The 24,106-nt window shown below is 40.4% G+C and overlaps 1 protein-coding gene and 1 long non-coding RNA gene across 25 annotated transcripts in view; one reads left to right on the forward strand and one right to left on the reverse strand.

Moving 5' to 3' along the window:
- Window positions 1-24,106, forward strand: part of FER (FER tyrosine kinase) — a 428,569-nt gene that overhangs the window by 393,478 nt on the left and 10,985 nt on the right. For all 24 annotated transcript variants that reach the window (XR_011381953.2, XR_016220600.1, XR_016220599.1 and 21 more), the window contains one exon: window positions 19,092-19,246. Coding sequence is in view for 19 of the 24 variants with exons in the window: in XM_070056512.2 (XP_069912613.1) it covers window positions 19,092-19,246 (155 nt within the window). In the remaining 5 variants the exon portion in view is untranslated. The remainder of the gene's footprint in view (window positions 1-19,091; window positions 19,247-24,106) is intronic.
- LOC149122282 (uncharacterized) lies at window positions 10,533-15,637 on the reverse strand. The gene is made up of 2 exons (XR_016220602.1): window positions 15,484-15,637; window positions 10,533-12,859 (listed from the first exon to the last, which is right to left on the reverse strand). It is a non-coding gene; the product is annotated as an uncharacterized LOC149122282 (long non-coding RNA).

Genomic DNA, 24,106 nt, shown 5'->3' on the forward strand with positions numbered 1-24,106 from the left:
ATCTCTCTCTCTGTAACTACCGTTCAATTAAATAAATAAGTCTTCAAAGAAAAAAAAAAAGGATGCAACACAGTACGTTCAGGTTAATCACATTTTTTACTTTAGATATAATCATCATGGCACTGATAGTCGCTGCCTCTGGTTACTTGGGTAAGGGCTGCCCCAACCCCAGGCCCCTGCCTTTTTGGACTATTGTGTATTTTAAGTTGTTTTCTATTAGTAAACAAGAGACATGAGGTGCTTTTATAGTAAAAAAAAAAAAATAGTGTTATTGTCAACTTTTTAAATGGTTTTTAAAGGTCTCAACTTTATTTATAGATTTTTTAAAATTTTATTTTAATTTTTAGTTAGTTTTTAACAGATTTAATGTGTTTTGTAGATACAGTTCTAAAAATACAATGTAATTCTCTTTCTCTCTTGGCCACTCAATCAGGAATAAAAATCAACCTTCTGTCCACTGCTCTCACATATTTCTGTATTTATATTATACCATATCACATGCTCCCTTATACATGTATTTTTTATTTGACAGGTAGAGTTATAGACAGCGAGAGAGAGAGACAGACAGAGAGAAAGGTCTTTCTTCCATTGGCTCACTCCCCAAATGGCCGCTACGGCTGGCGCTGCGCTGTTTCGAAGCCAGGAGCCAGGTGCTTCCTCCTGGTCTCCCATGCATGTGCAGGGGCCCAAGCACTTGCGCCATTCTCCACTGCCTTCCTGGACCACAGCAGAGAGCTGGAGTAGAAGAGGAGCAACTGGGACTAGAACCCAGTACCCATATGGGATGCTGGCGCCGCAGGCGGAGGATTAACCAAGTGAGCCACGGCGCCAGCCCTACCTTATATTTTAACGACTTGCTGCAGTCCTCACAATACCTAACTGATGCTATGAACAGAAATCACTCCGTTTGGATGAATGAATACTAATGGCAATTCAAAGTAGATAATTCTTTTCGTTACAGAGCTTAATACCTATTAGGGAGATGACACACATCAAGGAAAAGATCAAAGCTAATTTATAAGACATTAGGAAAATGTTTGTCAAGAAAAGAGCGTATACATGTGGAGTGTGTGGTGCAGTCAGTGACAGAGGGATTCTGTAAACAGTATCCATAGAATCCTGCTTCCCAACATGAGATTCGGGGATTATAACAGAGATCGACAGGTGCCACAAGGCTTTTACTTGGAAATATACATCAGTGACATTTGAAGGTCAAAATTATGAATGCAGGCTCAGGAACTGGAGTCTTTGAATACCCTCAGCCACCGTGCCCAGGCCTCTCATACTGGCTCGGCACAAAAATAGAACGTGGCTTCAGTAATCTACAATGCAGATCACCTGCACTGCTAACAGCCCGTCGACTAGTTTTAATTTACCTGCCTTTTCTATCATTCTGTTGATGGTTACTCAAATGACAGAGAAAATGACTGCATTTTTTTTTGTCCCACCTCGAACCTTTTAACAGAAAAAGAAAATGAACCAAAGACATCTTTCTATCTTTAAATCAAAATTTAGTGATAAATTGGAATGTCATTCATACTTACTACTTTCAGCTATAATACACCAGAAATAAGACATCCATATAGATTTTTTCCCCTAGAATTAAAAGTTAGCCTGTGGCACTATACACGTTTCTCTGCAGGGATTCAGTCAGATTCCAGACCGGCGACTCTGGTTGTCTGTCTTCAGACCACATGGGAAGCAGCAGTGATGGATCAAGTGACAGAGAGGAGACTGGTGAGGCTGCCTGTCCACCAGGACTAGCCCCGCTGTGTGCAAAGTGCAGAACGGCCTCAGTTCATTTCCTCTCATCTCTTTCCTATATTGAATTGGTGTCTGAATAACTTTCCTGGAAGAAATATTATATACATAATTAAGTGCTCTTTACAATTGTCTCATAAAAAGAAAAACCCAGCTCTGGAAGCGACCAGTCATAACTTGGTGTGCAAAATACTAGCCTGTCACGAAGAGCCCTCCCCTGCTTCGGCTGCTTACACGGAGGTCTGTTAATTGTGGATCCCTGCACTAACTAAATTAACTCATCAATATCCTGGGTCAAGCCCCCCTCTCTCTTTATGGTATTGTGTTTTCATTTTTGTTTCAGTATTTTGTTTTCATTTCTATCACCTTGAATTTTATTTTGCCTGTGTGAAAACTGTGCAGGTGGACACAGTGTGACAGCCCCTGGAGAGCAGCACGTGCACTTCTCTCAGTCTGTCTCCGTAAGCAGAATGTCAACTGTCTGGCTCACGGGGAGGAAGGCACAAAGCTTTGGGCCCAGACTGACTGTGCAACTATAATGACATACTGAGAATTTTCCAGCTAAATTCTGAATTTAAGCTAAAAATAGGCCCCCAATACCCAGACTTTCTCTTAGAAATCTGACGGACCAATGGATACTGCTTGTGGGATTTAGACCAGATCACACTTTGATGCCTCATTTTATTCTTTGTTGCTCTGAGCATAATGACCTTTATCAGATTCTCTCTCTTCAAGGTGCTCTAAAAGCTTTGGGGTATTTGTCATACTTAAACACCAAGTGCCAAGATCACAAACAAAGTAGATATGTGAGATTTAAAATAGGAAAAACAGTGGCTGGCATTTAGTCCATGGTTGAAACATCCATGTCCCTAATTGGAGTACACTAAGCCACTGGCTCCTGACTTAAGCTGCAGCTTATGGCTCCAGTAGTTGAGTCCCTGCTACCCATTTGAGAGACCTGAATTGAGTCCTGGCTCCCTGCTACAGCCCAGCCCAGCCCAGCCCAGCCCAGGCCTTTGGGGAGTGAAGCAGCAAACAGAACTTCTCTTTCTGTTAGATAGATAGATAGATATATAGATAGATAGATAGATAGATAGATAGATAGGTTAAAAACATGACCAAGCGCTTAATGCAAAGTATGGCACTGATTTTTGCTAATATATTCTGCTTCTAACTTCATTGTTTATAAAAAGTCCATTTTTGTCCAGCTATCCTTTTCTAATAGTTTCTGTAGGATGCTTTTGTAATTAATATTTTTAAATGTTTTAAAAGTTTGAGGCCATGAAAATGTTGAAAGAATTTATTGTTCAGGAATGCATTACTTTCAACCCAGTTTTGAATTTTTAGTAGCTTTTAAGAATATGAAATAATAGGGGCTGGCGCTGTGGCATAGCAGGTAAAGCCGCCACCTGCTGTGCCACTATCCCATATGGGCGCCAGTTTGAGTCCTGGCTGCTCTATTTCCGATCCAGCTCTCTGCTATGGCCTGGGAAAGCAGTAGAAGATGGCCCAAGTCCTTGGGCCCCTGCAACCATGTGGGAGACCAGGAGGAAGCTCCTGGCTCCCGGCTTCGGATCGACACAGCTTTGACTATTGAGGCCAATTCGGGAGTGAACCAGCGGATGGAAGACCTCTCTCTCTCTCTGCCTCTCCTTCTCTCTGTGTAACTCTAACTTTCAAATAAATAAATAAATCTTCTAAAAAAAGAATATGAAATAATAGGAAATCTATAAGTAAATCAAGTAACACTTAATATTATGACTCAATCTCCATTTCAGCACCAAAAGTTCTAGTTCTTATTTTCCTCTGTAATAATTGTAACAACCCCTTACAGGAAAATCAAGGTAGAATCATTATTTTGTTTGGACATTAGTATTAATACCACTTTTTTTTCCAATGGAATATCATTAAAACAAAATAACACTAAAATAGTTTGTAGAATTTTAGTTTGACTCTTTCAAAAAAAATAAAATAAAAGCTATTTAAGTAGAAAGCATAAGGGCCGTGTGGACCAGTTAGCTGGTTAGCATGGGAAAAGTCCAGCCTCACATTCCCCACCAGGTCCTGTCCTCTCTCTCTCTCTATCTCTCTCTCTCTGTCTCTCTCTCTCTCACACACACACACACACACACACAAATAACGCAAGGGCCACCAAATTGTGGCAATGACTATACAAAACTCACCAACATAATAAGCATCAGAAAACTCACCTGCAGAGCGTTGTCATACATTGAAGAGAGGTAATATTGTAATACATTTATATGCTTGGTTTAACATATTTTACTATGTAGTTCCCAAATTATTTTTGCAATCTCATATAAAGAAGTCCATACTAACTACCTCAAGTTCTTTGTTAATAATACTTTTAACTTTATAATGATGACACGTATTTGTAAAAATCTTAAGGTACTTGCATATTTTTAAAACATTTTATTGCTGGACAATTTTGATACAATATAATGCACCAATTTTAGAAGTCCAGTTGGATAACTTGTGCCATATGTGCACATTCATGTAACCAGCACTGCATTTACTTCCATTCCAGACATTTGCTTGAGCTGCTCCTACCCCTTCTCCTAGCTGACCCCCAGAACCAGTAATCTGCTTTCTGTCTAAAAATGTCACTTAAATAAAGCCATATGGTATGTAGTCTTTTGTTCTAGCTTTTTCACGTAGACTGCTTTTGATATCCGCCCATGGGGTTGCATGTATCTGTAGTTTATGCTGTTTCATTTCCGAGTAGTACTCCATCACAAAATACTACAGTCTGTTTTCCAATCACCAGTTCATGGACATGCGGGTTATTGTCAATTTGGAGCTATTACAAATAAAGCTTTAATGCTCTGACAGTCATACGTAAATGTTTGTGTGAATATACTTGTTAAATTTTTCTTGGAGAAATGTCTAGAAGTTATGGCTGGGTTACGTGAGAAACTGCCAGGCTGTTTTCCTAAGTGGCCGTTCCATTTTGCATGTCTGCCAGCAGTGTATGAGAGCTGTGATGTCCCCATCTCCTCGTCAAGAATTGTCTCTATCGCTCTTTTGATTTCTAATCATGTTCATGTGAATAGAGTGCTATCTCATTGCACTTTGAATTTTATTTCCTAATGATGGATGGTGTGGAGCCTCTCATGTGCTTGTTTGCCATTCATACATGTGAAGAGTATGTTCAAATCCCTTGCCAACTTTTTGTTAATCAGGCTGTTGTCCGCTGATTTGTTGTATTTTGGGGCTACCAAGTCCTGCATCAGACAGATATTTCGCAGACCTTTTCTCTCGATCCACAACCTGTTCTTTCCCTTTTTTTCTTTTCAAGAAAAATCGTTTCTAATTTTGGTGAAGTCTCATTTATCATCATGTTTCTTTCATGGATCATGCTTTTGGTGGTATATCTAAGCACTCCTTTGTAACCAATGACACAAAGGTTTCCTTCTATGTTTTCGTTTCTAAAAGTTCTATGATTTTAGCTCCCCATCCAGTGCCTACTCCTGCCCTTGACAATGTGCGACCCTTCTGCCTCTCCCCAGCATTGGTTGCCTTGCTTTTCTGCCTGATTTCTGGCTTTGGAAATCTTCCGTTGCCTTTTTCTGGGGACTCCCAGTTTCAGTCCTCTCATCTTTTCCTAGAGCTCAAATGTATTGGAAATCTACTTTTAATCGCCTGCCTTTCCATTTTCCTTCGACTATTTAATAGCATTTCTAAGCATATTTCCTTAGGTGACATGTGCATCCATTTTCCATGCCTTCGTCTAGAAAGATGCTAAATGTTCTCCTTGCTTTTTCGCCTGGTTGCAATGTCTGAAAGCTCAGAAATGCATAGAGCTTGAAATAACCAAACATTTAAATTCAGCGAGAACTTCATGTGAAAGTTCACAAAATTATGTTAATTTGATCGTATTAGAATAAAAGCCTATACTGTTAGCACTGGGAGAGTGATTTAGTCATTCCTTTATGTAAGCATAATATTGACAGAATTTTTCCTAGGTCATGTCAACCAAGGTTTCTGTAACTGAATAATTACCATAGCAAATGGATAATCAGCAAGGTTCTCCTCAAGCAGGTCTTGCTTCCAATCATAAATCCCCTGTCTCTTTCCTCCTTGTACTCCATCTGCCCTATTCTCATGTCGACAGGACTGTTTTTTACTTCCATAGTGTAAACCCTTTACGGACAGGAACCTGGTATTTGCAAACACTGTCCAGTGCTTGCTACATTGTGCGTGCTCAGGAAATGTTTCCTGAATCAATGATCTGACCTTTTTTAAGTATTTTCAAAGAAGGAGAGTCTGTCATCTCTCTCTATGCTAAAACCCTAAAAATTCCAGCCAGTAAGAATTCTGCAGTCTCATCTGTTGTATAGGATGGATCCACTTTCTTTAGCTTTGTCTTATGTTTCTTAATTGTTGTCTTAATTCAAGCTCAGATGGCTTCTAAACAACAGAAATGTACTTGTCACCGATTTGGAGGCTGGAAGTCCAAGTTCAGGGTGCCAGCAGGTCCAGTGTTGGGTGAAGCCTGCCCCCTGGTTTGCAGATGGCCATCTAGTTACTATATCCTCACATGGCAGTGAGCAGAAAGAAAGCAAGCGTTCATGTCTCTTTCTCTGAGGGCACTAATCCAGCATGTGAGGGCTCCACCCTCGTGAAGCAATTACCTCCTCCTTAGTCCCATTGTAGGGCCTATTATTATGTCTGCATTTGAATTTTGTAGGAACACATTCAGTCCATAGCAATCATAATATTATCAACTAAACGTTTTAATTATCCATTGACTGCCACTCTTGTGAATGCTCTTGGCGTTTTTCTAACTCTCAAGACATGCTTTAGAGCTCTTACTAAGTGATGATCCCTTCTTTGAGTCTGGGCTTTTTCTCCCTTCCATGTGAACTTTGAAACAGGAAGATTTTTAATGGGGGAAAAAACAAAACCCCAATATTTATCTTCCAGTATCATTAGTTCATCCTGAGTAGAACTCTTTGTTGTTATTGAAAAGAACTTTGATAGGGTGATTCTTAGAGAAGAATACATTGGATATTGGCTCAAAAAGAAGCATTTCCACTTCCACAACTATCAGAAGACAGAATAAAATCAGTTTTAGTACCAACAATTCAATTTTATTTTAAATAAAATATTGACCATTCCTGTTAAAACATTATTGCTGCTTCATATACTCTTTGATAATCTGACATAAATATGATCTGGAATATAAAGAGAACTTTTTTAGGGTGCCTTTAAGGGTTTTAAACAATAACTTCATGGCAATTTGATGTAATGTATGTATCTATTCCATAACTAATATAATAGATTATGAAGACATTCAAAAGATAAGGTCAGTTCCTTAATCTGCTTTGTGACTGCTTTGCCTATTTTTATATTAATAGATTCAGTCACCAACATACCTAAATTACATTAAAAAATCTCATTAAAAACATCATTGGTCCTGACATTACAGCTGGAAAGGCCCAGTGGAAAACTTGCCCATTCTTCCTCAAAAACACATTTGCTCCCAATAAGATATTTCCAGGGGCCCTGATCAGCCTTGCTTCATGTAAGCTGAGCAGTGAAGCAGGCCCAGTTCTGCCCAAAAGGACATTTTCACCCAGTTATAGTGTATGATTTCATAATTAACTCTGCTTGTCTCCACATGGATCGATTCTGATACCCTTCTCTTCCACTAGTGGTTGTATTGTTAACGTATCGAAGGCGGCCTCCGTTTTCCTGAATGGGTATTAGTAAGTTGCTCTTTGCTCAGAAGGCAGGGCCTCTGTCCCTGCTTGCTTCCTGCTGACGCTCTCTTACTGCATCTGTTCTGACAGCGCTGGTGTTCCAGCGGTCATGTACTTTACACTTGGCCCCTCGGGGATTCAGTTTATTTCTGCTTTGAATTGTGCTGGTTTTGTTCTTGCGCTTAATTCATAATGCGTCTAGAATCCCTGAACTTTTCACTATCTGCTGCATTTGCCATTTAGTGTCATTGACATTTCTGTTTTTGGGGAATTCTATTTGGAGCTAAAGAACAGTTCTTTGAATCCTAATTAATGCTCTTTTCCCTCAAATTCCACTTTGTGGTAGCAGTATGGCCAGACCTGCTGGTAACATGTGCTTCCTACACCCTTTCTTGTATATACCCTCCTGCTGTTCTTTCCATGTGAACAGGAGAACCTGTTCAGCCTGTTTTATTTTTTTACTTTACCTTCCACTTTTATTCCTGTTAATTTACACTTAGCATATTGAAGTCCTCTGGGATATGGTCTCCATTTTGTTTAGCAGATGAATCAACAATTGATGACGTAACTGTCTCCATCATTTCTCTGCTCCTGCTGCTTCTTGTTTCCCTCCTCTTCCCCTTACCTTATTATACCATGCCCTTGCGTCATTCTTTCAGGTGTGTGATATTTGATGATACATCATCTGACCAGCTCTTACCAGAGGAGTGTAAGCTCCATGGTGACACTGATTCTTTGATGCTCCCTACCTTGTCTAGTCCAGTTCCTGGCAAACAACAAGTGCTACATACATAGCTTTTGAAAGAGTAGAATCAATCTACATGGGCGCTTCAAGTTCCTGGGAAAAGTGGAATTAAAAGATGTTTATTTTGGTGCAAAAAAATTGAAATCTGTATGTAACTGGTATATATATATATATATATATATATATATATATATATATCCCACGAACTTTTTGATGACTTCCTCCCAAATCATTTTTGTGGGAATAAGTAGAAATCATCTGTCGCATTTTCCTGCTCTTTGATACCAAATATGCCTTCACAGTACTTAACCTTTGTTGACCAGTATTATTGCCCATGACACTTACCGTGATTTGTTCTAATCTGATACCAGAACCCTCTTGTTATCTCTCTGTTAACAAGCTTTAATCCTCCAAGTGTTTAAAGTTTCTTTTTCTTCTCTCCAAGGTTCTAGAAGCAGAATCTTGGGACAGTGTAGAAATCTCTAGGAGCATCATTGGTAGAGGGATAGGTAGGCAAGAAGCAGTATCTTCAAGAGATGCTAATTAAATAGCCTGGCAGACATCAGTGCAATGAAGCTTGAAAGAAGGGGAGATTTGTGTTCATAATACATAAAAACCCAGACTAAAAAAAAAAAAGTTCAAAGTTGAAGACAAGCAGCCAAGCCAAGAGAACTTCTTGCACCAATGAAGACATGCGTACACCAGCTTTCTGTCAGGGATGGATGAGAACGAAGCAAGTAATGCTGCAGATCCTTCATGAGCAATGATGATTTTTCTTTCCTTTCTAACCCCCTACTCTGACCTGCCCATGCTCACTACTGAGCTACCATTCTCACTGTTGTTCATAAATCTTCTGCACTAGTTGTTGATAAAATACCACACCAAAACATAGTGGTTTAACACAATAGCTATTTATTTTTTATTGTTATGTCATAGTTTTGGTCAACAAATTGAACTGGGCTCAGCTAAATGGTTTTCTGCTATTCTCCCCAGGGTCACCTATGTGGCTTTATTCAATTGATAACTCACCTAGGGCTAAAAATGATTAAGATATCCTGATTCACTTGTCTGAAGCCTTTATGCTGGCTTAGGTTGAGCCCCCCTCCCAAATTCCACACTCCTCCTACTGTGTGTTTGATTACATAATTTCTCACGTAGAACAGGAATGTTCTAGGAAAAACAAAGACAGAAGCTGCAAGACCTTTTGAGATCTCCACTCTAGAACTACATATCAAATATATCTATAACATTCTGCTGGTCAGAGTTGCAAGGTTACAAGGTTGCAGGTTAGCCTCCATACAAGGAGTGGAGAGGTATACAACAGTATGGCCATGATTTTCATCCCACACCTGTCTCTGAAAGCACAATTCTCAGCATTACCTTCAGACCTGTCATTTCCATTGTTGTAGTTTATATGCTCAAATAGCTGTTTCGTCTTTTAGAATTGAATTCCTTGAGGAAGAGAACCATTATCTTTCTGATACATGCAGTAGAGGACCTGGTACTAATAAGACCTCCATAAATGAATGCTGAATCAATGATGAACTAATTTGCTGACATATGCATGAATATGAATGTATCAATACATGTACCTGTGTCCTGTCTTGTGTACTTCTGGTGGGTAAATTCTGTGGTTATAAGATTAACAGAAATAGTACATTGCAAAAAGTACTAATTAAATTCGAAATACATCCTTTTGACTTAAAATGGTAAGAGTTTTTGTGTATGTCAAATTGTAACCATAGAATATGGTGTTCTTAGACATTTAGTATCGTTTCCTTTGCTATCCTGGACCAAAAATTAGACATGATCTCATCTCTTTTCTCCACCATAATTGTCATCAAGCATGTTGGATGTTGTAGTCAAAGTTATATGTTGTCTTGTGGTTCATATTTAATGTTAGGTTCTTGATCATTGTTCCACAATAGCAAAGTCTTAGCAAGGAAAACCTGTTTTCAAATGTGGCCCCTAATTACATGACTTAAAAATATTTTCAGTAATCTAAAATGCCCAGTTAGTATCTCACCTCAATTGATGGCATTAAAATGACAATTGGTAATTATTCCACGTGCTGCGTCCCTAAGATACTGTCATACCCATCTTGGTTTGCCCCATTACTGTCTACTGCTGCTGCATGTTGTTCAGCAGCAGCTCTCATGTTTTTCTACCTTCAGTTTAGAGACCACGGTAAATTTGCCAGAATTCTTTATCTTTAGGCATCATAGACTTTACATTTATATAAATTATTATTTTGTTCACCTTGAGTTTTTCAGACACGTGTTTATGTAACTGCACCATGCAAGTTGCTAAAAGCATATTTTATTAGCAGACCCAAGGACACATGGATATGCAAAGTTAATATTTGCTCAGACAAGTAATCCTTCATGAATGCAAAATACAGAATTACAGAACAAATAACAAATAATCATAAAAAGATATTTGGTGAATATTTTAGATACATGTTTTTTTCAAACTTGTGTTTTGTAGAATTACAAGAAGAGAAAATAGCTATAAATATGAAATCAAATGTTAATATCACAAAGCAAAACCATATCAAACATAATGCAGAATTAAAATTGAAAGAAGATAAAGCAAGCATTCTTGACTATGAAAAAATATAGACACAGAAATTGAATTTCACATCATTGTTTCAAGATAAAAATGATTTATTATAAAATAGGCCTGGCTTCATAACATAGATTCTCCTACTTGAATTTCATATACTGAGAGCAATCATAGTACTGAAGGGAAATTTATTGTCAAGTCACCTGGGATATCACTTCATAAACATAGAAAACAACATTAGAAATTGAAATAGGAATAATGAAAATTTCATTTTAAAAAGAATGTAAATGGTATGCAAGGAAAGAACTGTTGAGATACCTGAAGGAAAGTCATTACTTCTCTTACATTCCTATAAATATTGAAAAGCGTTTTCCATTAACAGGATACTGGTGTCACAATAAATATGATTAGATAGCTCCCCCCTGTACGTAGGAAGCGAAGCATCCATGGAAGCTTTCTATGAAGATATGCACACAAGGCTGACCTACCTTTCCACTCCAGGACGTGCCAGGAGACTGTCAGTCATCACCAGAGCCACAGGCAGATGTGGGAGTTGGTAGCTCTGTCTCATTGGGAGGACTTAGGGTAGGACATTTGGGGAACACAGTCCATCCCTGGCCCTCGCAGCAAAGCACAGAGCCCACTCCACCCTTTGTACAGATGAGATAATTCTGCAAGGAGTTAACCACTGCGTGATGTACCGATCACTCAGTGTCTAAAGTGAGGTGCATCCCACCATAATTAGAGCGTATTTGTTCATTAGTCGCTGAACATTTTGCAGACAGTAAAAATGTAAATGATCCTGAGGCTCATTAGCATGCCCTGTGCATCAGAGAACTGTACCGTTGCTCTGAACCCGTATGTGCCTTTTATGTGTTAATCTAGGCCCCAGTGTGACTGTGCATGTCACTTCCTGGAAGCATAACCACAACAGATGATTATGGAGGAATTCTTATGTGCCTTTTCACAAAATAGAATGTAGAATGGAAAAAAATAATGCATATTCTAGTCTCCTCAAAACAGCATTGAGTCAGGGGCTCTATTTCATTAAACTTAGATGGGAAAGAAAACAAGTCTCAGGAGCAAAATGGCAGAAATCAATCTACTGAGGTTGAAGAAAATAACTTTTTTTTTTTTTTTTTTTAAGACAAAAGAACCTAAGCTCTGGGGCAAGACAGATAACATACTCAGCCACTTACCTGTTCTGTGATCTTGGGCAAGTTATTGAGTCTCTGAGCCACTGTTTCTTCACCGTGAAATAGAGATATCTGCACTTCCTAGTGGTGCTAGAATTAGGGGTAAAGTTCTTGTTTGGTGCTTGACACATAATCGGTATTCAGTAAACAGTGACTTTTTCTTACATGTTGCATTGAGGATGGATGTGGTGCAAAGGAATTATAAAACTCTTTGACATAATATAGCAGCCCTCATGTTCTGAAAAGTCAAGAAATAGTGTTCTCATTTTCAAGGCCCAGGAAAAGACGCATGACACATAGACTCGTGTAGCTTTAGCTTATTAAGGAAAACATGGGACAAGAACTCCAGACTCCCCGCCCCTAGGCCGGAACTCCCAACAGTGGAGATGTCCGCGTCATTGCTTCTGGAAAAGATCTGCGAAATGTATTTAACATGCAGATTGCTGTACATGAAGCTGAATGTTGACAGAAAATGGGTCAAGACAATTAGCTGGCACGTTTAGTAAAGGGCTCGGTAGAGGACGGCTGTTACCGCGACAGCTGTCCCGTTCTTCAGTCTGTTGTCGGAGTAACCTGTCACATCCCTGTGTAACATTCTGAGTTGTATTATTGGTCACTCAGGCAGGCAGCTTCTGTTTTCACTTTGCATACTCTTAGAATGAAAGTGGGTGGATGTTTTGAAAATCTCCCTCGCAGAAGTCTTCTAGGAAGAGAGGCTGTTGCCATCGGGGCTGAAGCCAACTTTGGAGTCAGTTCTTGCAGTGCATTTTGTTGTAGCCTCGGACAACTGTTGGCCTTTAATGTGTGCACTTGAGACAGCTCACTTTTGCTGTGGAGTTACCCCCTGGAATTTGGAGTATTTCTGTGAACTAAAGAGATTTAAACATTAGCTTTCCATCGGTGTTTTTCAATCCCTCATCCCAGTTCCTCTAGACTAGACTCTTTATTTATTAAGAGGTTTAACAATAGATCAATATTTATTTAAAATGTGTGCCCAGAGATGGCCTCTGGAGATCTGGTATCTAATTTCACAGTGTGGTCCACGTGTGATAGACTGCAGCAGACATTGACTGGGGGAGATTTAAGTCTGACCGGACAGAAGAGACATTTCATAAAATTATAAACCATCCAGATGACTCACACTAGTTAAATACAAAGAAAGAGCCCCTACATTTTTCAGGTAAACTTCAGACTGAAGTACTTATCCAGGTGTGATTCTGAAATTTTTTTCACTATCCATATTTAGAATGAATGCCCTTTCCTTAGCTTACTGTCTAGGAATGTGATCTCTGAGCTAGAGAAGAGTGGCTGGAGTTTGCACTTGCACACATCCAACTAGAATTCTCTCACAGGGAAGTTGCCCAAGGAGAGGAGATGAAAGCCAAGAGCAGGAAGCACTGTGTGTGTGTGTGTGTGTGTCTCCTGAGCATGACTGTTTTACATAAAACCAGGTGACTCGCAGTGTCTGCCCCTAATGGTGTTCATCCAGTCTGGGTACCAGGCAAGGACGTGTTTGTTTTGTGGCCCCACCCTTTGGCAGCAGCCACTCTGGACAGAATTCCCAGAAGCCTCTTTCTCCAGAGTGCAGCCCAGTGCGGCCTTGTCCCAGTGTAATGGACTCAGTGTGGAGGCATCCAGACGTCCCTGGAGATCTTCCTCTGCTATTGAGAAAGTCACTGGTGCAGGCTGGCTCATACAAATATGCTAGAAGTTATGTCTGCATCGTTGCCCCCTCCCAATGCCCTTTCATAGCAGTAATACTTACCCAGTACCCAGACTGAGATTTCCATCAACCCCCACTTCATGCCTTACCCAGGCCTGCTCTCATCAGCCAATTCCTGGCACTATCAGTGTGCCTTTTCCATCGCTCATCTCGTTCCCTTTAGACTGTTTGATATCTATTCAATTATCTGTTCAAATAATTTATGCTGAAATGTGAATAAGTGGTAATACATGCTGCCTTCCCCACAGGTACCATATTTGCATTTTAGCAGTGGCTTAAAGTAAATGAAGAGACTCAAATGCTGAGCATTCCGAGAGTCCTGACAGGCAGCAAGAGAGATCTTTCAGAACCAGCCAGCCTTTGGGTTCTCACTATATGTGCCCATAGGACATGGACCTGGCCCTGAGCAAAAAAAAGTAGCATAAATTACCCCAGCCCTCACTCCACTCCTTGCTGCTGCTGCTGCTGCCGCCGCCGCATTCACAGAGACAGCACTTTTGTTCCCTTTCTCCCAAAAGTCTGTGGCACAGGAAGAGTTTTTCAGGGGAAGAGAAAAGGCACCTTTCCTAGCGGGACTAAACTTCACAGTTCTGCAGCGAGGGTTCCTCTGGGGCCTCTTCTAGAAATAAGCGCCCATCAATAAAGAGCGCAGAGCTCACGGAGGTTGGGAAGGGAAGGGAAGAGCTGGGGAACAGGATGATGGATGGAACCCTGGAGTGGAGTCAGGGGTACTCAGACGGTGAGAAGTGGAGGGAGCTCCTCACATTCCCCCTGTATTTTATTCACGGGAAAGATGAGCCAGGGTCTGGAGTAGAAATGAGCAACATCTGACTTGCAGAACAATCGGACTCGTCATCTCTTTTTTGACCCATCCCTGATCTCATCATTTCGGTAAAATAGTGGCATTGGCATTAACTGGTTAAAAAAAGAAAAAAAAAAAGGACCCCAAGTTGCCATAGACACCCAATCTTGCCCTACCTGAGCTTTCTGGTGTGTCTACAAGACAGCTGTGGTCCCACTTCCATGGTTGTGTACAAAACTTTGCAGGAAGAAAGGCCAGTCCTACTCTCTTACCGCCAGAATATTCAGATCGACTCTGTTAAACCATCAGCTCCTCCTTCTCCAGAGAGTTTGCATTCACTTACTCAATAAGCAGTTCCTTTTCTTTGGGGGGAGGGGGCTAAAGTGCCACTTATTTTCTTAAAAGTCACCAATATTGGCTTGTTTAAAGTTCCAACGTTGTGACCATTGGTCATGGTTGAGGTGGTGTGTGGTGTCATCACATTCCGAAAGAAAATCAGGAGATCCGTGGGGAAGGCAGTCGCTGTTACCTCTGCAGGCTCGGGGGCCCTCCTGCTGCTGGCTTCAGTTCCTCTTCCTCCACTTACTGACCTGGGCAAGGCACATAACTCCCTGGGCCTCAGTTCCATGGAGGTCATAATTACAGTAATTTCTAAGTGACAATATTTGAAAAGTGCTTCAAATGCTACCTGACACATAACACATATCATATAGTTGTTGTTAGAAGACTTAAATTGGAGTGGCTTTTATATTCATACAGAAAGAGAATGATCAAATGGTTTTGTCTAATCAGAAAGGAGAAAAGGAGGCCGGTGCTGTGGCACAGCAGGTTTACGCCCTGGCCTGAAGCACTGGCATCCCATGTGGCCGACAGTTCTAGTCCCGGCTGCTCCACTTCCAATCCAGCTCTCTGCTGTGGCCTGGGAAAGCAGTAGAAGATGGCCCAAGTCTTTGGGCCCATGCACTTACGTGGAAGACCCAGAAGAAGCTCCTGGCTCCTGGCTTCAGATCAGCGCAGCTCCGACCGTTGTGGCCATCTGGGGAGTGAACCAGTGGATGGAAGACCTCTCTCTTAATCTCTACCTCTCTCTGTAACTCTGTATTTCAAATAAATAAAATAAATCTTTAAAAAAAAAAAGAAAGAAAGGAGAAAAGGCAGTGATGGTTAAAGTTCAAGTTTTAGCATTTATTGAATACTTACTTTTTTCCATTTACTGTGCTAAGTAGTTTACATATTTTATTTAATTCTTACAACAACATTTGAGGTAGGTGCAATTATTATCCCCATTTTACTGAAGCTAAAATTAAGCACATTTTGAAAGGTCCAAGAGCTAGTGAACGATGTAATACCTTAAAGTTAGTGCTTTTAACCACTACTCTATCATGCCCCCAGTAACTACATAACTACAGGCGTAGTGTGCCGTAATGACACGTCATAATTCTCCTCTTTTCATCAGGATATAATAAAGCAAATGAAGGATGTTTCACTTGTTCCTCTGCTTGAGATGTTGGTTTTATGTCATGTTGTAGTTGGAATGAGGACATCCATGCCTTAAAGAGGTTTACTTCTCTTTAGTGCTAACAATTATTTGTGGCTCAGAATTATCCAGACTCAGTGAGAATAGATTTTGTTAAAAAAAAAAAAAAAAAAAAAAGTATTTCCCTAACTGCTCTCCTATGTGAGAGAGAAATCCTAACTTTGTAGAATCATAGCTGCTGCAAGCAGCCTCCGACGTCCGGAACTGGCTCAGCTCCATGGTTCTGCCTGCTTTACCATGGTGTTTGCTGTGACGGTGAACAGCACCACAGTTAGATGCCACTGTTGTGCTTTCCAGAGAGCAAAGAAAATGCCTGCTGACATTGGGTTTCCTGTAACTGCGCTCTGTTCTCACTTGACCCCTAATTAGCCTGTCTCATGTTGTGTATGACTTGTAAGACACCTCTGCTTCACACTCAGAAGTTTGACGTTGAATCTTCAAATAAGATTAGTCTGCAGAAGTGAATGAACCATTTTCAATCCTTTTGACAACAGGCAGCATTTGCCGTTATGTGTGCACGTGGCGAGATACTGCTGTCTCTGATACCTCCTGTGAATGACAGCGCCAGCCTATTAGAAGAATTCTCATCTCTGCCTTCCCATAGGAGCCATGGTCTGTAGTACACAGGCTCCTGTTGGCTTGTTCCCTTGCAGTTTTGTTCATGAAGAGACTGGGAACAATAGTGGGTCTCCTGGCGTGTCTGACTCAGGGCCGGGCAACAGTAGGCTCCCAAAGAAGGCAAGAGAGAAAGAAAGGCAGAAAGGGCTGTGTCTGCCTTATCTCCAAATTACATTGTCAGCTTCCCAGCCCAGGGGCCATATCTTTTTGCTTACCTCTGTGATACATATTAGAATGTTCAGCAGTGAGTATACATGTGGTGAATGCTTATTGCTTGAAGGACTAAGGTTTTATTTAATTTATAGGTTGTGCCAAAAAGATACATTTCCATTCACTTGAGCTTAATGCAGCCCAAAGGAAGTAGCATTTTCTATAAATTTTATTGACATTGAATTGAAGGTATCTCTAAATTAGCTTTAGCTTGGTCCCCCATAGAGCCATAGTCCTCATTATATAAGGCAAACCTCTAAATTGCTGATAAGGTGAACAAAGTTATGACAACACAGAGTGTATGTAGTTCTAACTTGTAGATGGTGCTCTGAAGAAAGTACTAATAAGGAAATCCTGTAATGACTATAATATTGCAGTGAATAGAAATTGGTTCTGAGAACAGTTAAGATCATTTGACACACTGACTAGGATTGGGAATTGTATATTGTTGTGCCATTGTATCTCTGTCAGAAAATCAGTTGCCTATATGTATGTGGGTCTATTTCTGATTCCTCTCTATACTGTCTAGTTGAGCTCTGTCTTCCCACCAATGCCAAATACTTACCTGGCAGGGGAGATACCACGATCACAAAGTGTACTCTTAACGGTAGTTTGTGTGTGTGTGCCCCTCTGAAATAAATGCAAATATATTTTTAAATCATACATGTAAATCAATGTAGTTTTTTTTTTCCACTTCTGCTATCTGCCTTTATCTTTTTGCTTTTTCTTTTAAGTCTTATTTCAAAGACTAAGACCTCCAGGCATCTTTGCCTTGATCTTGGGGGAAAACAATTCAGTATTGCACTATTAAATATGATGTTAGTGGTTAAACTTTTTGCACATACCCTTGGTCAGATTTAGAAGGTTCATAATTCTTTTTTTGCTAACAGCATTATCATGAATGAGTGTTGTATTTTGTCCAGTGTTGTCTCTGTATCAACTGGAATGATATGTTTTTACCTCCTATATTCTATCAACATGAGTACCATTGATTACTTTTCCAATGTAGATCAACCTTGCATTACTAGGATAAACCGAATTTTGTTGTTGATTTGTTGTTATTCATTTTATATATTGTTGGAATTGATTTGATATTATTTTGTTTAAGGATATTTGGCTCCATCTTCATGTGGGCTATTTTTTGTAATCATTTTTATAATTTCTTTGTCGAGCTTTGTGTTAAGAGTTCTGGCCCTATACAACAAGTTAGGCAATGATCTGATTTTTGAAAAAGTGTATATAATATTGATATTTCTTTCATGAATGTTTGATAGAACTTATTAATGAAACCATTTGATTGGAGTGTCCTTAGGGGCAGATTTGATGCCAAATTGATTTTCATTATTAACACAGAGATGCTTAGATTTCTCCTTTCTACTCATGTCAGTTTGGGTAAACTGCACTTTCAAGAAATGTATCTAAACTGTCAAATTTGTTGACCTGAATTTTTTCATAATGTCTTATTATTTGCCTTTCAATGTCGGTAGTCAGTAGTATGACTTCTTTTCATTCTTGATGTTGTTATTTTACATATTTGATACTGGGAATATGTTTAAATATTATTTGATATTCATTTTATGTAGACTTTTTTTGCTATATCTGTTTGTGTAATTTTTGAGTGTTTTTTTTTTTTTGCATCGTGTAGGGGTTGCCTGGCTCAGATGCAGTAGAAAGTGTTACCTGCCTCTCTGGGACTTCAGCAACTTCCCACCCTTTGGGAAGTTCTAAAGATAGTAGCTACATGTTGCTACTTAAATTCTATTAACTAAAGGTTTATATAGTGAAAACTTGCGTTCCTTATTCAAGTAGCCACACTGCAAGGGTTCAGTCGTCACATGTAGCTAATGGCTACTAGTGGACAGCACTGAGAGAGGATATTTTTCTGTCAGCACACAAAGTTCTGTTGGGCAGTGGTGCTCTAGGAAAGCCAGTCCAAGGAGAGGCACCATGATGTTTACTAAGCCTCTCCTCTGTGATCTCTTTAACCCAGACTCTGAAAAACTAGCATGTGGCCTATTCCTTTGGCAAATATTTTCCTGGATGATTTTTACCTATGGCAGTAAAGATGGGCAGGACTGGTAGCTCACGAGCGCTCTTCACCTCACTGTAAACCCACTGCAAATGCAAACATGCAAAGTGTGGAAGGCATGACAGGGAAGGCGGCTTTCTATGTGTTGTGATGGGAGTTTTCCATGTCTTCTGGTAACCTAGGGACCTCGCAGCGAGAAACTGCCTGGTCGGTGAAAATAACGTCCTGAAAATCAGTGACTTTGGAATGTCTCGTCAAGAGGACGGCGGAGTGTATTCATCTTCTGGCTTAAAGCAGATCCCCATTAAGTGGACGGCCCCAGAAGCTCTTAATTACGGTAAGAACGGACGCTTTTCCTTTAGGGGGAAACAGTGGACGACGTCAGCACAGAACATTCAGACACAATGTTACAGGAACACAGTTGAGGTGGGACTGTTCAGACCTTGCATCAGGCATGAGCATAAACTTGCTTCATTCAGATTATTCATCAGACGCCTATACACGGAAGATGGCTAGATTAAAAGACCAGTGTGCTATGAGCACCTTTAACTATGGCATCCTTTTTATCCAAAGATAGGAGTATTGTTAAGAGTCAGATAACATACAGAGTAAGGGTTGCTCTGGTCCTGGGCCATTTTTTTCGAATGTTGCTCCAGTAACCTCATCTGATGTTGGCTTCCTAAAACATTCAGTCAGTCAGTTCTATAGTTTCTCACTCTGACATCGACATAGTTTCTTAGCATGCCAGTTGCCAGAACAGGTATAAATCTTGAGGGAAAAAAGAAATGGGAATTACACTTTAAAGCAGTGGGACTTTTTTTTCACTTAAATTTTTACGTGTCATTGTAATTGGAAATAAATGCAGCTTGCATTGTCTGTGGTTGGGATGAAATGGGCCATAATAAAATAAGTAAAAGAATTTAAGAAGAGGGAAAAAAAAAGGATTAGAGTGGGAAGGCCAGAGTATACTTCAGTGAAATTAGAAAATAAATTTTCATTAAGAGAAGCAGTATATGGGCCATTGATGTATGGTTGGGTGCAGTTATATTTTGAATAAAAACATCATAAAATGATTCTCTGATTTAAAATGAAAAATGACTACTTCTTATAAATAACGTAACATTTATAAATGCCATAATTTATTACCAAATTAAAGGCAGATAGAGCTTTTTGTGAATTGAGTTATGATTCATGTAACAGAAAATTAACTATTTTAAAGGGAACAATTCATTGCCATTTAATATAATGCACAATATTGGGCAACCAGTGTCATTATCTAACTACAAACCATTTTCTTCACTCAAAACTAGAACTCTGTACTCATGAAGCATTTTCTGTTCATCTCCCCCATCCCCTAGCAACCTCCAGTCTGCATTTCTGTTTCTGTGAATTTATCTGATCCAGATATTTCATATAAATGGAATCACATAATATGTGGCCTTTTATGCCTGGCTTCTTTGGCTTCACATAATGTTTTTGAGGTTCATCCATTCTGTAGCATATGTCAGTACCTCATTCCTTTTCAAGACTGAATAATGCTCCATTGTATGGCTATACCACACTTTGTTTATTCATCTATTGATATATATTTGGGCAGTTTTCACCTTCAGGCTATTGTGAATAGTGCTACCGTAGCATATAAGGGTTTATCAGATACCTGTGTTTTCGATTATTCTGGGTCTGTACTCATACTAGGAGTTATATGATAATTTTTATATGTACCTTTTTGAGGAATTACGAACTGTTTGCCAGACAAAGCTGTAGAATGTAGCTGGTTTGGGATGTAATTGGATCGGTTGGGACTGAGCCAAGCACCTCAGATACTAATCCTTACCCTTAGTTTGTCTTCCCATGTGCCAGCAAGGTTTTTCTAGAGAGTGCAAACCAATTCCACTCTGCCTTCGAAACAAAAGAAGGAGCCAGTGCAGTGGCACAATGGGTTAAGCTGTTGCTTGCAACTCCGGCATCCCACATCAGAGTGCTTGTTCAAGTCCCAGCTGCTTTGCTTCTTATTCAGCCTCCTGCTAATGCAGCCTGGGATGGCAGTGGAAGATGGCCCAGGTGCTTGGGCCCCTTTTACACAGATGGGATACCGGGATGGAGTTCCTGACTCCTACCTTTGGCCTGGCCTAACCTCGTTGTTGTGATCACTTGTGGGAGTGAACCAGCAGATGGAAGTTAGCTATCTCTGTGCCTCTCCTCTCTCTGTCACTGTGCTTTTCAAATCAATAAATCCTTACCTCAAACACAATGAAAAAGAAATCCAGAGAAAATGACAGCCCCACTTGGCCCCGCTGTAACCTATGGTGAGTCTTCTCTGGGATGGTGGTGGTTGTTAAATAGCAGAGTAATCATAGAAGATAGGATTGTAACACTTGTGTTTACAAAAAAGCTTTCTTTAAATGACAAAATATTTTTAAGCAGCAAGGGAGCTGTAATTAGATTTAAGAATCCCTGAAAACTTACCAGTGAAATCTAGCTCTCTGGAATCAGTTCTCAACCCTGTGGGCCACTTCCTCTATGTTATATAGCCTTTAGAAGTCCTCTCACTGTGAAATAGTTATGCCAAGAAAAATTCTTTCCCTTGATCAGTGTGTGTTTTAAATTTCAAGTTGACCAAAGTAATTACAATTCAAAGTTCTAATTTCAGAACCCTCTAACAGCCAGAACAAAAGCATTTTAAGTAATAAGTATGAAGATCTTTTTTATTTTAATTAATTAATTTGAGAGACAGAAAAAGAGACAGCAAGCTCCCATCTGCTGGTTCACTGTCCAAATGCCTGCAGCAGCCTGGCCAAAGCCAGGAACACAATCCAAGTCTCCTACAAGGTGGCTGGAACCCAATCTCTTGATCCATGCCTGCTTCCTCGTAGAGTCTGCACTGGCAGGAAGCTGGAGGCTAGAGTTAGAGCTGAGTACTCCAGTTTGGAACTCAAGCATCGTAACCACTAAGCCAAGTGCCCACTCCAGTGTGAGGGTTTTCGGTTGGCAGCAAGGGGCATTTTCAGTATTAACTTTGCAAGGTGCAGAAGAAAAAAGCAGATGACAAGGAAGGAGTGTTTATTCTAAGAATGAGGAAGAAGTTTACAGTATTTATCACTCAGTCTATTGAAGGAGTTCCTGAAAGAGTCTCCAAGCCTCATGGCAACCCTGGGAAGCTGTTTTAGTTCTCAGAGGCTAAAATTACCTACGATTGGCTCCACATGCCAGCGCTTGTTTAAACAAGTGAAAACAAAGATCTTGTGGAAGTCTTTTTTCTTATTATACTTCTTTCATGCTTTAGTTAGATGTAATTTTGAGATTGGTGGTAATATTTTACCTGAGTTCCAAGGGTTCACTGATTCTTTTCTTCCCTCTTGCCCCAGAGGAGGTGAGATACATCGCCCAAGTTGCCCATGAGGTCAGTGAGAATGAAAACAAGAATCTCCCTGAACCTTTGGCATAGGGCTCTAGGGTTAATTTTATTAATTTTTTTGTCATTTCTATCTTTTGTTTTAATCAAGCAAGATTAAAGGCCATACAATGAAATAGAAGTCCCTCTTCCTACCTCTAGCCACATAATTCCTCTTCCTAGAAGTAATTCTTTTTATCATACTCTCATGTTCTCAGAGGTTTCTCAGCCATTAATTTGTATATATCTCCCCCCAAAACACACACACACACACACACACACATACACACATATATACACATACACAAATAGCCTGTTTGTGTCCATTGCTAACTCATTAGTCACAGCTGTCACCTAAGGTTCTGTGTTTATACCGGGCAAACAGAATACCAATCTCCAGCTAAGAAGTAAAGTCCCCTGCTTACCAATTATGGAAAAGACGTGTTTCCATTGTCACGGGTTATTTTGTACCCTCCAGTGTAATTAGGGCGTTGCCTCTAAGGATGCTGTGAAATGCTAGGGAGGCAGGATTTTGCAGAGGAGAGCCCTGGATTACCCATCAGCACCAGGCTCCCCTACCAATTATGTCATGAGCTGCAGGATCTTGCCGTGCCCAGCTCTCTCTGTCTATATTTCCTAATTTATAAGATGAGAGTCACAGTACCGTCCCCCTATGAGGATCACATGAGAGATGGAGAAATGGCAAGACACAATACAGTTGTGTTACTGACAAGATTATGGAATTAAGCCATAAGCTTTCATTTTCAGAATGTAACTTTGGCTTATGCCGTTCTTGATCTGAGCCCAGGTATTATCTCAAAATACAAGACATTTGACTCTCTATAACTTAGGCTTTTTTAAGAATCATTTTTAACTTGTAGCTCTTGAATGACTCTCATGAAAAGTATTAAATTACTGGATGCCAAACATGAAGAGAGTTGATATGCAGACAAGAAAGCTAATCTTCTTTCCAAACAGCATAGTCAATGTCCATAATTACTGTCTACTAAGGAGGAAGCTAATTCACACAGCTGGAGCTGACAGCAAGTACACTCCCCACCCGGAGCAGGGACAATAGCACAGGCTTATCCCTTCTCACATTACTGACAAAAGGCCATACTACTTTAAAGGAGCCCAACATTTTGGTAGAGGGGTGTCGCTCCCCATCTTCATGGAGGAACGACACTAAACCCTGCCTAGGCTTCATATCCGAGTCACGGCACCATTATGTCGCTCCCCCTCTTCATGGAGGAACGACACAGGACCCTGCGCTGTTCTTTCATCTGCTCGGCCCTCCCCGGGTTTGCTGCTGGTTCTTCCCAGGTTGGCTACCGACCCTTCCACCTCCGTGGAAGGGCGGTTCCCCCTGCCACATTCCCCACTTCCGCGGGGGAGCGGCACACCGCCGGCTGGCTCTCTCGGGGGCTGCACAGGTGTTCCCCTTAGATGTTCCTGGTGCATGCCGTCTCTCTCCTCCTTTATAGTCCTTCCACCAATCCCAACTCTGCTACCCACATGCCGAGTACGCTGCTCTCCTCCAATCAGGAGCAGGTCCCACAGTTTATTGGTTGAACTGGAGGCAGCTGTGTAGAAGCTGTTTCCCTTCTCAGCGCCATATTGTGGGAAAGCAGATGCATAGAATAAGTCTTAATTCCAGTAACTTAGTCTAGTCCGAGTTGCTCCCAGTTGCTCCCCACAGAGGGGCATTTGAAAATCCCAGCATGGCAGAGTTAAGGTAGACAAGAGGGACAGAAAATGAAGTCATTTAAGAAATCATTAACAGCATTGCAGATGAAGTCTGGTTAT

Source organism: Oryctolagus cuniculus, chromosome 14 (assembly GCF_051225735.1).
Source record: "Oryctolagus cuniculus isolate XC-2025 breed Fujian yellow rabbit chromosome 14, ASM5122573v1, whole genome shotgun sequence".
NCBI classification, from domain to species: domain Eukaryota; kingdom Metazoa; phylum Chordata; class Mammalia; order Lagomorpha; family Leporidae; genus Oryctolagus; species Oryctolagus cuniculus.